The sequence below is a fragment of the Sprattus sprattus genome, assembly GCF_963457725.1.
Source record: "Sprattus sprattus genome assembly, chromosome: 7".
In the NCBI taxonomy this organism is placed as follows: domain Eukaryota; kingdom Metazoa; phylum Chordata; class Actinopteri; order Clupeiformes; family Clupeidae; genus Sprattus; species Sprattus sprattus.
The window spans coordinates 23,876,641-23,889,816 of NC_137926.1; the positions used below are offsets into that span (position 1 = coordinate 23,876,641).

The window sequence follows — 13,176 nt, forward strand, 5'->3', positions numbered from 1 at the left end:
ACACCCTGGCCTGGACACAGTTGAACTCATTATCAAACCCAGCATTCCTTTAGTGTCTGGTTATTAGCTTCAGCTATAAAGCTTAACATGTGCAGTATTAAAAAACAGTTTCATTCAGTTGTCATTCATTAACCATGAAGATAACTCCTTGGTAATATTGTAGGCTATTTATGACACATATAAACCTTCCAGCCTAGTGTTTTCTGGTCTCATTTTGGCTGCCCTTTACAAAATGACTCCAATGAGGTGTGCTCCAACTTGGTTGCAGTGAAACTCTGCTTCAGCACCAACCTCTGGCAGATAAGGCTTCCTGTGCCTTGTGTCAGAAATTCAGCACACACTGACAGCATGTTCCCCAGGAGGCTTTTAAAAGTGTGTTTAAGAGAAACATATTAAAACTAAGGCATGCTTGCACTACCAAGTCATTACACTTCCATGTCCTGAAACCTCCTCTCTGTAATTTATTTTTCGCGTTTTCCCTCTAGAATGATTAATAAGCATCAATGTTGAAGCAGTGTGTGGAGCAGAGCAAAAAGTGTGTTTACTTTCTAAACCTGGACATTTGCCACATGCTGGGCTGGCCTGGGCTGACCGGGAACTCACAGCGGATTCCGTAGATCATGAGCGGGTCCAGCTGCTTCTTGCCGTGCTTGCCCTGGCCGGAGAGGTTGGACATGGCCTGCACCTCGCGATGAAACAGGTAGTCCAGCAGCGTGAGCGCCATCTTCTCCGCCGTGCGGCAGTTGGTGCTGATGTGCAGCATGTCGCCGGCGGAGATGGGGCAGCGCACACGCATCTCAGCATTGGTGTCGTCACCCAGCCACGTGCCAGTGGGGTAGTCCTCTGCACGGGGGGGGGAGGGGGGGGTGAGTGAGAGACAGGGAGAGAGAGAAAGATATACACCTGCATTATACCATTATACCAAGTTTCTCACACAAATACATCAATAATTTACATACAGCATAAGAGAGAGAGAGAAAGAGAGAGAGAAAGAAAGAGAGAGAAAGATGGTCTACTGTGAAGATTCAGGTGGAATAAAGTGGTTCTGTCTAAGTCTAGTACTGTTGATATAGATATCTTGTGTACGCTATTTTACAAGTTTTAGTTTTACATTCAAAAAAAGGTTCAGCACAAGAAATTCAGAGTAATTCTACTGGGTCATAGTAATCTTTGGGTGCAGTTAATCCACTGTTGATAAAGAACAAATGAAATAAAAACACTGAAAGAAAGACAGCACTGTGGGGGAACTTGTGCCAGAGCCTTTCAGCAATGATCAAAATGACAGTGTCATACTCTACAATGACTTTAGTGAAAGCCAGGTTCCATGCACCCTACAGTCATACTCTGACAATGCTAGCACTATGCTTTCTCATGAAGGCTGAACAGTATGGGGTTGAACGGTACACAATCCCCTGTAGTTGTCTGAACACACCAACTGAGCCTTCTGGCAAACATACAAGAGGAGACGTTAGTAGGGTTAGTGTATGGGTGGGTCAAAGTAGTGGCATTTTGGCAATTCGTCCACCTTTATCAAATGTATTTAAAATAAAATCATATTATTATCGTTTTTATTATTAAGTGCATTGAGGTCTAGCGGTCTTAGGGCATTGTTTAGACACTCTCTGGCATTACCTGAATGAGTTCAGTGTCAAACTTAAGCTGCCAGGGCTGTGGCTCTCCAAAGAAGGGCGTGCCTCTGAGGCAGCCAGCCAACAGAACCATCAAAGGCACTGGCATGATTTACTAGCTCCGCAGGCAAAATGTTTCCATGCTAGCAAAAACCAGCTCATGATTGGTCACACTCAGTCGTACACCAATGAGACGCTAAGACAGTCTACACATCAAAGCTCTTAGTAAATCTGGACCCAATGTGTGCATATAACTAGCTAACCAGGATTCTACTCGCTCCACATGGAATTTGGCACAGCAAAAAATAACCTGGCAATTGTTTGGCATTTACTTAGACAGTATGGCGTTGGTGCTGGCTAAGGTTTTTATAGTACCACGGAAAAACTGCTCCTCCAAAAAAAAAATTATGAAATAATATAATAACAGTTGAACATTCATCTCCTGACACTTGGTGCTACAGTGCCACCATGAGCCCATTGAAGGGAATGGCAGGATACTAAATCTTGTCATGACTCGGTGACAGATGTGTGACCCTTGCAGAAGTTCATGGTTTAAAAACGCAAAGAGTGCATGGTAATTTAATTAATTGCTCTGAGTAATCTGAGTTATTCTACCCTGGAAAACAAAACATTTCAATCTTGCTTGCTGTAAAGGATAGGGCTTTTTAAGTTCAGCACAGTTTATCAAATTAATGACCCTAGACTGCAACTAGACTCGGATTGGTTGGAGCTGTTGGAGCTGTCTTCAAATGGCTCGAACATGTTTCACATTTATCATCACTTTATATTGTGGCAGCTAATGTAAAAAAAACATTGCATCTGACCAAATTTGCTAGAAATAACAATCAAAACAACCCACAAACAAACTAAATGATTTTCACATATTCACAGTTTTGGAATTAACATCATCTTCACCAGTCATCCACAGCAAATATAATTTATGGGGAAAAAACATGCATCAAAAGTTTCAGGAGAATCAATTTAAATAACACCCAGTTTCAACAGCTGCAACCTGAGCAAAACAGAGACAAACTGTAATTAAATGTCATTAATAAACACTAACAGTAATGGAAATGTATAGAATTCTACTCTCTCAGGGAATCAGACAGACCAGGCGGTTTCTCAAATAATGGAAACTTGTTTGTAATTAGTGATGAATTAATATCGCATTGATCATAATGCAGCATTAGGGCTGCCCTATACATCTGGTTACATCTACGTTTCTGAATGACATAATTCCGAGTACATCTGTATGTAGCATGTGTTCTGTGTTTCATGTCTGATGTGTGCTTTGTTATGAGTGGGTGTTGTTGAATACCATGCTGTACTGCAAGCAAATTCCACCAGCCTGAACTGCACGCACGTAAAACAATCTGAACAAACAAACCAAAAACTACAATCAGAAAACAGTTTATTTCCCTTCTTTTCCATTCCACCATGAAACACTGCTGTGACCCTTGGCAAATCCTATTTCGCACACAGGTCATTGTGTTCAATCTCCCTATGATCCTTCCACTGCATCAAAGGTGGGCCTGGATAATACTATCTTTCTCTGGTTGCAGTCAACTCACTGGGTCTGCTGTCTGACTGCCAAGACACAGGGTTAAAAATACATCCCTAAAATGGGTGTCCGCATCTGGGGACTTTTTTGGGGGGGTGGGGAGAAACAGAATGGGACCCTAGCACATAACAAGGAAGGTCTGAGAGCACCCGCACCCTCTCCCCCTCTCTTTCACTCTCTCTCACACACACACACACAAACTCACTATAAGGACAGGTGTGGACTGAAAGCAATGTTCCAGAATACAGACAGTGCCAGTCACACAGCATGGCACAGGATACACACACAGCCTATACAGAATGCTAGCAAAAAAAAACAGAAAAGGAACAGATGTGATTAGATTGGAAATGGATGAGTCCAAGACAAACAGAGGAAACAGATGAAAAGAAAGATATAAATTCAACAGAGCGAAAGAGAGAGAGAGAGAGAGAGAGATGAAAAGATCGAGGTTTCAATTTCAGCCGCACATGGTGCATTAAAACAACACTGACAACAAGCTCCAACAGGAAGCCAACCAACTGAGAGAGGTTAAACGCAGGACCTGTGCTGTGAAAACTAATGGCATTCAACCTCCTTGATACTAGCTGGTGTGACACTCATTGAAATCCCTTCATGAAATACCTCAACACAAAACACCAAACTCACAAAGCTTTTTCCATGACCAAATATGGGGATCTAAAAAGGATGCAAACGGTGTGGTGACAAGCACAATCCCGCTCCAGGCTGGACCCTGCAACCCCGTGCATGGAGCAAGGAGGCTAGCGCCTGTCACGACTAGCGCGTCTCTTAAGGTGCTGGGGAGTGAGGCTTCACTCACTGCACAGCTCTGTACCCGCTGGCTCCCATCTCATAGACATCTACGCCTTCTTCCTAGCTGGAGTGCTCTTACCTTCAGAGTTGAGTGTGATGAGGGTGACGTTGTTGTGATTCTGTGCTGAGCCCTGTCCGCTGCCAGGCATAGAGTCGCTGGCCTCCGAGCCGCTCTCCTGCTCGTCCTGACTCTCCTCATGCACCGGAACCTTCACCAGGATGGTGTTCTGACGCCGTCCACCCACCGTGCTGCCATCAAAACATGATGTTGTTTACATGCATACACACATACACAGATAGACACACACACACACACACACACACACACACACACACACACACACACACACACACACACACACACACACACACACACACACACACACACACACACACACACACACACACACACACACACACACACACAAGCCTAAACTGTGGCTGCTCTGTAGCTGAGGCTTAGCTCAACCTCAGCCTTCAACATGGACTCAAAGAATCTTCCCTGCTTTGTACTTACACTCTAAAGCTTCTCCTTGAACTTGGCTTATGAACTTGGGCAATGTTACTTTACTGTATATAATGGCAATATTTGGAGTTGACAGTCCTTGTACTATATATTGTAAATATACTACACAACATAGGTCAAGGATCAAGGATAGGTCAAGGCATGTTGTTTTCCTGCCTGCAGTGACAACTGTGTGTGCGTGTGCGTGTGTGTTTATGTGTGTATTTGCTGCAGCGAGCCCTCACTTGCTCAGGAGGTTCTCCAAAGACTCAGAGGCACGAGTGCTGGTCTCCTCTTGGATCTTTGGCTTGTCGCTGCTTACAATCACATTGGTCTGCGGTACCACACTGAGGGAACAGAAAAATTATTATATCATATCATCATTATATCAACCATTATATCTACCAGCGACAAATTCTGTACCAGTCTGTGTGTGTGTGTGTGTGTGTGTGTGGTTGTTTGTGCGACACTCCGTTTTTTTCTGGATACTTCCTTCAGTAGACTTAGATGTAGTACACTGCGTATAGAACATATACTAGTTGTGCACTTAAAGAAAATGTCAATCGCAATGTCAACGCAATGTAATCTGAATAACGTTGGAAAAGAGGTTAGTGGTCCCTGCCTTTCTGCTACGTAGCAAAGATGGCAACTGTTGAGGGTGTGAAGGATCAAGCATTTTACACCCAAACCTTTTGACCGTTATGAGCACACCATGCACCTATGCACTCAAAATAGCAAGAGTTGCAACAACGCAAATCGAGACATAGCTTCTGAGTGTTTTTGAGTCTGTTTGTCTGCCTGCCTGCCCGCCTCCATAGTAGTGCATGTGAGAGTTGGCCAGGCAGTCCTGTATCTTTCAATCCTATTTTATTTCAAGTTTTTAACATATGTATTCAATATAGTTAGGAACTGAATGCCCTAAATACAGAGGTAGATTTGTGATTACATTGAGATGGTAAGTTTTCGCATGTGTGTATTTACATAGAATATTCACCTTTTCCAAATCACCACCACAGAGCTATAAGACAAGTCTGATATTTGAAGCCCACTTTCCTTGCACCACCAAGGAGACCCAGCAACCAACTCCACTCACCAGCGCACTTTATTCCATGTCTGTGTGGCCCCTAGTGGAGAGCCAGCCACCATGGGCACCTGAATGGGCCCCTGGTTCTTGTTCACTACAGCGTCCAATTTCTCTTCCAGGGCCCGACAAGTAGCCTCAAGCACCTGCAACTTGGCCTCCATGGAGTCAAGCCTCTGGCAAATGGACTGGTTCATGGAGAACAACAGGGACTGTAAAGAGGGGGGAAATATGTCTGTCAAAGATCTCAAAAAATAAAAATAAATAAAGCAATGTTCACCTTCACTTTAACCTTTGTAGTATATCTACATCAAGTGTTTTAGGTTTTTATGTGACTAGTGTTCTGAATACATTACAAGGTGCATGTACATCACAATGGAATAGCCCATTTTTGCCTCTGCGTAGTGAGGAGAGAACAAGGGGACTGATGTGTTCCTGTGAGACAGGAGTGTACCTTCAGAGTGGCATCCTGGCTTGAGATGTCCACTCTTGCACGTTTTCTGTCCGGTTTCCCTTCGTCGTCATTATGGTTCTCTAGACCGTCTGCACAGACCAAACAGCCCACAAGAAAACGCATCATACCAATCACCATTTGGTAAAAACGATTTTAGGTGCTTTAAAACGAGAACATGCCATCACAACTTGGAACAAATTAAAGCAGTTTGGCACCAGAGATAGATCTTACCTGATTGGTCCTCTTGTCCCAGGTCCTCCACAGCTATTTGGACCATCTCCACCAAATCATGCTCTGCCATTATTCAGCCCTACGACAAGCACACACTAAGTATCTTATTTTTTATCCTTTGCAACATATTCAAAAGTAATACCCACAATAATTCTGCTCAACAGAAAAAGAAGGCTACTCATAATAAACATTTGTGAGATTCTTTGGTGTCAGTATCCCAGAAATTCTTGTTCATCAAAATATGAATAGCCTGCACATAACCTTGATTAACTGATTTTGAATTTCTTGTGGTTGAGATGTAGCCTACTGAAACACACCAACTTCTTTTTTCTCTAACAAATTAAATTAGTCAGGGATGATAGCAGGCAAGTCAAGGGTAATATAACACATTATTTGCATCCTGACATCTGATCAAAAGTGAATACTAGACAAACCTATGTGACCTCAATCACAAGTGAGATATTTTTTGTTTACAGTATTTCTCTGTTCCTAAAACACATTTTTTCAAAGCATGCCTCGGTTTCTCTTAGCTCTAAACACAAATCCCAAAACCACTCACACAAAATGCAAAACCCTTTATATCTCTTGCAAAATGACACTTTGGTTTCAAAACACTATTATATCACCTCAAAAGGGCATTTTGTTTTCAAACAACAAACACAGACCATTATTTGAGTAGACATTCTAAGCATTGATTGAACACTGATGTGCTCAATGGAAAACACTACTATGAAATGGGAAAACACTAGTATGAAGGCCTTATCAGGAGTATTATGCCTTTTCATCTCCAGTGTTACTGTACGCTTTCTCCTGTTGTAAAATATTGTAACTGTATAATGTTTTAACTCAAAAATGAAAGAAAAATGTAAAATAATAAAAGGACAAAAAAACTAGACTGCATCCTGTTCTTGCTCAAGACAATATCGACATTTGTTGTGTTGTGAAACATCTGAAAATACAGTTTGATTTGAACATTTGATTGGATTACAATACAGTACAGTAATGTTTCTGTGCTGATAGGACGTAATCAGTTGTGGAAACGTATATGACTTACTTGCACATAGTCATATCATACTGTAATTGTTTGACTCTATCAGAGTTTCTGTCAAAAGGCACCCTGTACACCTGCTTCATTCTCGAGATGTTCTGCCTTAGAACATGGTCCACTGTGGCTAGGCTCTTTGTATTGATGTTTAGGAATATGTCTTGGTCATCAATGGTTGCACTTTGTATTTGTTTACGTATACTGTAATTTTACAAATACAGTACAATGTAAAATATTCTACAGTAAAATACAACAATACTATGCTCCTGATACAGTAAGGCATTCAAACTAGTGTTTTACTGTCATAGTAGTGTTTCTTACCCATTCTCTCTTCTGAATGTCCGGAGAATCGGTGCAACTGAGAAGCGGCTTATGTTTGGTTGAACCCTCTGGCCAGCCTTGCCAGCCTCCTGCATGGTCAAACCCATGTTGACCACATGGTTGAACACATTGGCCTGAATCTCATCAGAGATACAGTAATGGCTCTCCGTCTTGCTCTTCCTCTTCATCATTTTCCTCCTCCTCCTCCTCTTACTCTCACTCCTCTGCCCCTCTGATCACCACTCACTTCAATGTTGCCATAAATTGTTCTCCAAACTAGGATCTAAAGTTTTGATTTCAAATTGCACAACAGCTTTGGAAATGGAAGTTTTGTCATTTGATTAGCAGTGTTTTCTGTTTGAACACAATGAGGTTTTGGCATTGATGAAGCATGCAAAGTAGAGAGGATGGTGTTTAGTGTTTTGAAGAAAATGTGGTTAACAATTGAAAACTGTGTCTAAAGCAGAGAATTGTGTGTTGTGGTTTGAAGAAAGTGCGGTTAACAATTGAAATCTGTGTTTAAAGCAGAGAATTGTGCTTAAAGTTTAGCAGAATTGGTTTAGGGAGTTGGCACTTGGGTTTAGTGTTCAGAGAAACCGAGGCATGTTTTGAAAAAATGTGTTTTAGGAACAGAGAAATACTGTAACTAAGTGTGCTTTTATCATATAACATTTTACACAATAAATATTATATTAAATACATAAATATTCATTTTATTTGTGTCAAACCTGTGTTATAACTGAAAATGCAATGAGGTCTTAGAAATAAAGTCCACTTATATTCACATGATGAGGTGTCGCTAAAAACGACAGCAAATGTTATGGTGTACAAAGCAACATTTTATGGGGAGTTAAGCGGAAGGTATAAGGTGGCGGTACAGCCTATGCCAAGTGTTGGCCAAAATCCCCAGAGCATCATTTCATTCTTTAATGCCGAACCGATCATTGCTAGCTAGCAGGCGTCAAGATATCTTGTAACCGACACTTCTAAAACATTGGTATTTTATTAAGGTTAGGTGTTGTGTATGAAATCGTCGGGGGGGGGGGAGTTTTTGTTCTTAAGAACTAACTATGCATAGCCTCAGCAACCAGAGTCGTATAATTTGCCCTTGTCAGAATTCATAGCGAGCTAGCCAATGTATCTGCTTTGCGAAATCTGGCATTAAATGTTTTGAAGCAGTCAGTCACGTTTGAAATGCTGAACACCGATAGCTAGTCCAGATAGGTTGGGGTTTTCAAATTAAAAGATAATTCCAACAGTGAATTTGTGAATTGAATACAACCAAATATCTATCGCCATCACATTACCAGTGCAGCCATTGAGGCTCACTAGCTAGCGAAGTTACTATAAAACTCAAAGTTGGCTTGCTGATCCATCTGGCTGTGTTGGCGGTATACAATGCTAACCTAGCCACATAACCGCCTTGATATCTGGCGAGCAAGGTAAAAGTCGTGGCTCGTCTATGGTAACTCATCGGGTAATGGTCTTCGTTAACATTTGCACGCAGCCAGCTTTGACATCGTCTAATTAATTGGGCAGTTTTTTCCAATTGTAGTTAGATTATCGTTAGACAAATTCAGTCATGTTTTCCTTGATAGCTGGGAGATAGTTAGCTAGCTAAGCGCCTAACACTGGCTAGCAAGCTAGCATTAGCAACTAGCTGAAAGTGCTTGCAAGTACTAATGTTAATGTAAAGAGGTACGCAAGCTAGCAAATGTTTCTAGGCCTCATTTGAAGTAGCGTTGCCCTGAACAAGGCTATCAAGTTCAATTCGGTTGATGAGGATTCGGGCATTTGTATTCTCAAGCAACCACCAACATCGAATAGGTTGCACACACTGCTTCAACCTCTCGAGATATGTACTGTGTCAGATTGGGTTATATTACCGTGTGAATGATGAATTCTCGTGTTGTTTGTAGGGATTCCGATAATGGCGCCCTTCCTCGCGAGAAAAACGCTCCTTGCCTGAGCTCGGCTGAAGCAGGCTCGCTTCACGGCCCTCTGTCTGTACACTGCGACTGCGAGAGGCGGAGTTGAGTACTACACTTGCTTTCGAAAAGGAACGTAACTTGTCCTCAGCAAGGGGGGATGCCTATCAGTTTAGAACTTTTCCAGTGCTGTAAATAATCTCTACACTTCACGCCCAAGAAGGTTGCCACAACCATTACCAATAGATCATGCGAGGTGCATATTGTACCGGGAAAATATCCAGTTTTCATTTCGAACAGTATAGCATAGGTGTCTATAGCCTTTATCAGTGGTACATACATTGTGATAATAATCTCAACATTCAATTAAATATCAAATACTTGATACTTATTTATTTATACATTTGCAAAAAGTCCAACAGTTCCTTGAGTCACCAATAACTGTTGTATTACACAGTGAAGACAAGCAGATGGTCAATAAAACAGTGATGTCATTTAAAGAGTTTCTGGTCAGGATCTGCCTGTACAAAAGCAAACTCCTCCATAGGTGAACTTGAGCCTGATATCCAGCAGCTTCTTTGGCAGGTGTAAACTAAGACTGTTCCAAATTCCACAGCCAGCTCTAAATAAACATAAAGAGAGTAGTCATTAATCTGCCACATATATTAATCAGATACATGAACAAAACGCAAAGGAAGAAGTGCTCTGCCAAAAATGTTGTGAAAGTTAATTTTATATTTAGCCTTGAAGCTCTAAATATGGTTTTATATAGAATGTGTAAATTAATCTGATGTGTTATTCAACTCAAGTTAAACCTATAGCCACAGGACACTCACCTGAGTTTGGATCAGAAATGCGGAGCGAACTGACAAGTGCTGGCATAAGCTGGAATTCGAATGTTCTAGAACTTCCACAGTGACTGCATGGTGGAACAATCTGCTTTACATCCGAAGGTGGTTTGGAGATGAACAATGGTGAGCCCTTTCTACAGTATCTATGAAACAAAATTGAGAATAACATGGCTGTTCCTTGGATTGGTATTACATTTTAGATCCAAAAGATATTCATTCCATGTATTTATTTTTCAGTTCCGATAGCTAGGAAAATAACTTTTAGATGTGCTGTCATAGATCAATTGGTAATATGAAAAGAACTTTTCATGACCAATGGCAGATATGGAAACCTTAAACATGCGACACGTAACTGTCGAACTTGTCTGACAAATTTGACTGCATACCTTAAAACCTGTTCAGGACATAGAGAGATTCTCTTCATGAAATCAGTGAAGACTGCATCCCCGTGTCTGGCCTTTGTTTTCTCATACTTTTCTCCTTCTCCTCCTTCACAGCTGAGAAAGAAACCAAGAACATTCAAGAACCATCAAGCGACCAGCACAAAAGTGGGCAAGAGTCATTGGCTGATGCTCACCCTCCAAGCTCAGTCACAGTTGCACCCTCTCGTTGCTCATATTCTTTCAGCAGCTCTTGAGCATGCTCCATTCCACTGTCCCTGGCAAAGTCAGACTCCTCCACTACACTGATATAGAAGGGTTGAAAGATTGGGCCCTTGGCCTGAGGTTCCTCCACTGTGCTGATACTGAGGCTCTGTAGCTGGTAGCTGACATCTGAAGCAGCTTCGGTAGGAGAAGTAGTTGGAGGTTGACTGGCGGTCCATGTTTCACCACTACCTTCTTCCACACCCCAGTCGTCTGCATCATCGCACCAGTCAGTGCTAGCCATGGGCACTTCCTGCACAGCTGTGGCCTCCACCAATGCTCCCTCTGTGGAGGACCTGATGTCTGACTCAAGGCACTGTGAGCGCAGCACCTTCCAGCTAGGCATACCAGAGGAATATGGCCATCACAGCTGGTTAACAACATAACATTAACTAAACTTCACAGAATACATATCTCATATGATTAAAAACATAGTATCTGGTTTGAGAAAAATACCTGTCAGATTTCCCATGACAGTCAGAGTTTGCACAGGCAAATACAGTTATGGTCCGATGATAGGGAGAGGCATCAAGAGGGCAATATACCTGCACAACATGTGCAAGAGGGGAACTGCACAGAGAACATCTTGGATATCTCAGAAATACAGCAGGAAGCCGGTCCTGAAAACCACCAACACAGGAGAACGAAAAACACACTAAAATGCTTGAAATTAAATGCAAATCCTGCAAATATGAAAGGATAGGTTTAGTCCCTGGCTTGGTGATCCCTGCTATTTCTGCCTTTTTAGAGTGGTAAGGAGTGCGTTGTGCTTTGGGAATTTCCTCAGTCCACAAGGTTGTAGTCTATTGTTTGTTAACGTTGTAAATCCAAAAAAATTCACTTGAGGGTGCTGTCTTACCATAAATGCAAACCTTTGATTCTTGAAGGGTTAATGTTTTAAGGGGGTTCCCTATTCAAATAGCCTTTTCACAGGTTGTCTACAGACAGTGATTGAACATGATTGTGTTACAAATACATTTATTTACACACAATCAGCGACCTCACGTTTAATTGATGGTATGGCTGATCTGGGGACAAGTGATATAGTCTGCATGCCCCATGCACATGGCAATTTAATTTCCAAACTGAGTTCCAATAAAAGTGATATAATGAACCATTTTTTAAAAATATACAGTTTAATGACATTTAAATAATAATAGTGAATATATATATTATATAAGCTTTATACAATCGTATCGTTTCTGGTACACTGCCATAGTCATGTCTCAGATTCAACAGAGAAAAATGTTTACGAGCTAGCCAGGAGTCGAACCTAGAATCTTCTGATCCGTAGTCAGACGCGTTATCCATTGCGCCACTAGCCCGCCTAAAAGCGCACTACATATTTACACAATATATCTATTAAAGCCAGGTACATGGAATTCTAAGTTAAGTGGATGCTAGCATATCGAAGACAGGGCTTTAATTTGACATATCGATAATGTGTTTGCAACCTGCTCTTACAGCACTGCTGACGTCCACTACTCTTAATGTTCTTTTTTTTTTTTACCTACATAGCACAAAAATCTGACTAACGTTACTTAGCTAGCCAGCAGCTAGCCAGCTAGCTCACTAACGTAACTTACCCATATCTCCATAATTTTACAGGCTGGTCAATTGCATGAACTCGTTCAAAGGTTATCATGTTAACAGTTGCATGTGTGAAATGTTTACTTTGCAAACTAAACAAGTACAGTTATCTGTAGTCTACTAGGAAGAGTATTTCACGTGTCGCCCTTGGCTACTGGTAAACCAGACATGTTAGCTAAGTTGGTCTTCATAACATCCAGGAAACGGGAACTCACCGGTTCATCTCCGATTTTGTTTGTCAAAAATGTTGAAGGGTTTTTCCTCTTGTTATCAATAGCTCCGTCACACAGCCCAATAAGATGATTTTCTAGTGGGGTTGCCATGATAACTGGAAACTTCCATGATAAAGCGAGACGAACACGTGTTAACTGTTCCCAGCTAAGACTTCAAACTAGTTTGTGTTCTGACAGGCTGGAATGAGACGTTTATGCTCCTTATTATGAATCACTTTTGGGTTTGAATCCCCAACATTTACCTTCTGAAACTGTCCTGTAGCCTATAAATGTTCTGTTTTCCTTATTTTATAT

At 41.5% G+C, this 13,176-nt stretch overlaps 2 protein-coding genes across 2 annotated transcripts in view; both read right to left on the bottom strand.

Annotated features, from left to right (window-relative positions):
* banp (BTG3 associated nuclear protein) overlaps nucleotides 1-9,640 on the bottom strand; it is a 46,800-nt gene extending 37,160 nt beyond the window's left edge. Inside the window, exons 1-7 of the mRNA XM_080842683.1 lie at nucleotides 9,523-9,640; nucleotides 6,271-6,349; nucleotides 6,040-6,128; nucleotides 5,598-5,797; nucleotides 4,750-4,851; nucleotides 4,079-4,248; nucleotides 604-843 (exon numbers count right to left, since the gene is read on the bottom strand). Of these exons, the coding sequence (XP_080698809.1) occupies nucleotides 604-843; nucleotides 4,079-4,248; nucleotides 4,750-4,851; nucleotides 5,598-5,797; nucleotides 6,040-6,128; nucleotides 6,271-6,340 (871 nt within the window). The 5' untranslated portion in view covers nucleotides 6,341-6,349; nucleotides 9,523-9,640. The remainder of the gene's footprint in view (nucleotides 1-603; nucleotides 844-4,078; nucleotides 4,249-4,749; nucleotides 4,852-5,597; nucleotides 5,798-6,039; nucleotides 6,129-6,270; nucleotides 6,350-9,522) is intronic.
* A 387-nt stretch (nucleotides 9,641-10,027) lies between these two features.
* pdcd2l (programmed cell death 2-like) lies at nucleotides 10,028-13,176 on the bottom strand. The gene is made up of 6 exons (XM_080841618.1): nucleotides 12,865-13,176; nucleotides 11,516-11,679; nucleotides 10,993-11,397; nucleotides 10,802-10,912; nucleotides 10,401-10,558; nucleotides 10,028-10,186 (listed from the first exon to the last, which is right to left on the bottom strand). The coding sequence occupies exons 1-6, from the start codon at nucleotides 12,970-12,972 to the stop codon at nucleotides 10,056-10,058; spliced, it is 1,077 nt and encodes a 358-aa protein (XP_080697744.1). The 5' UTR covers nucleotides 12,973-13,176; the 3' UTR covers nucleotides 10,028-10,055.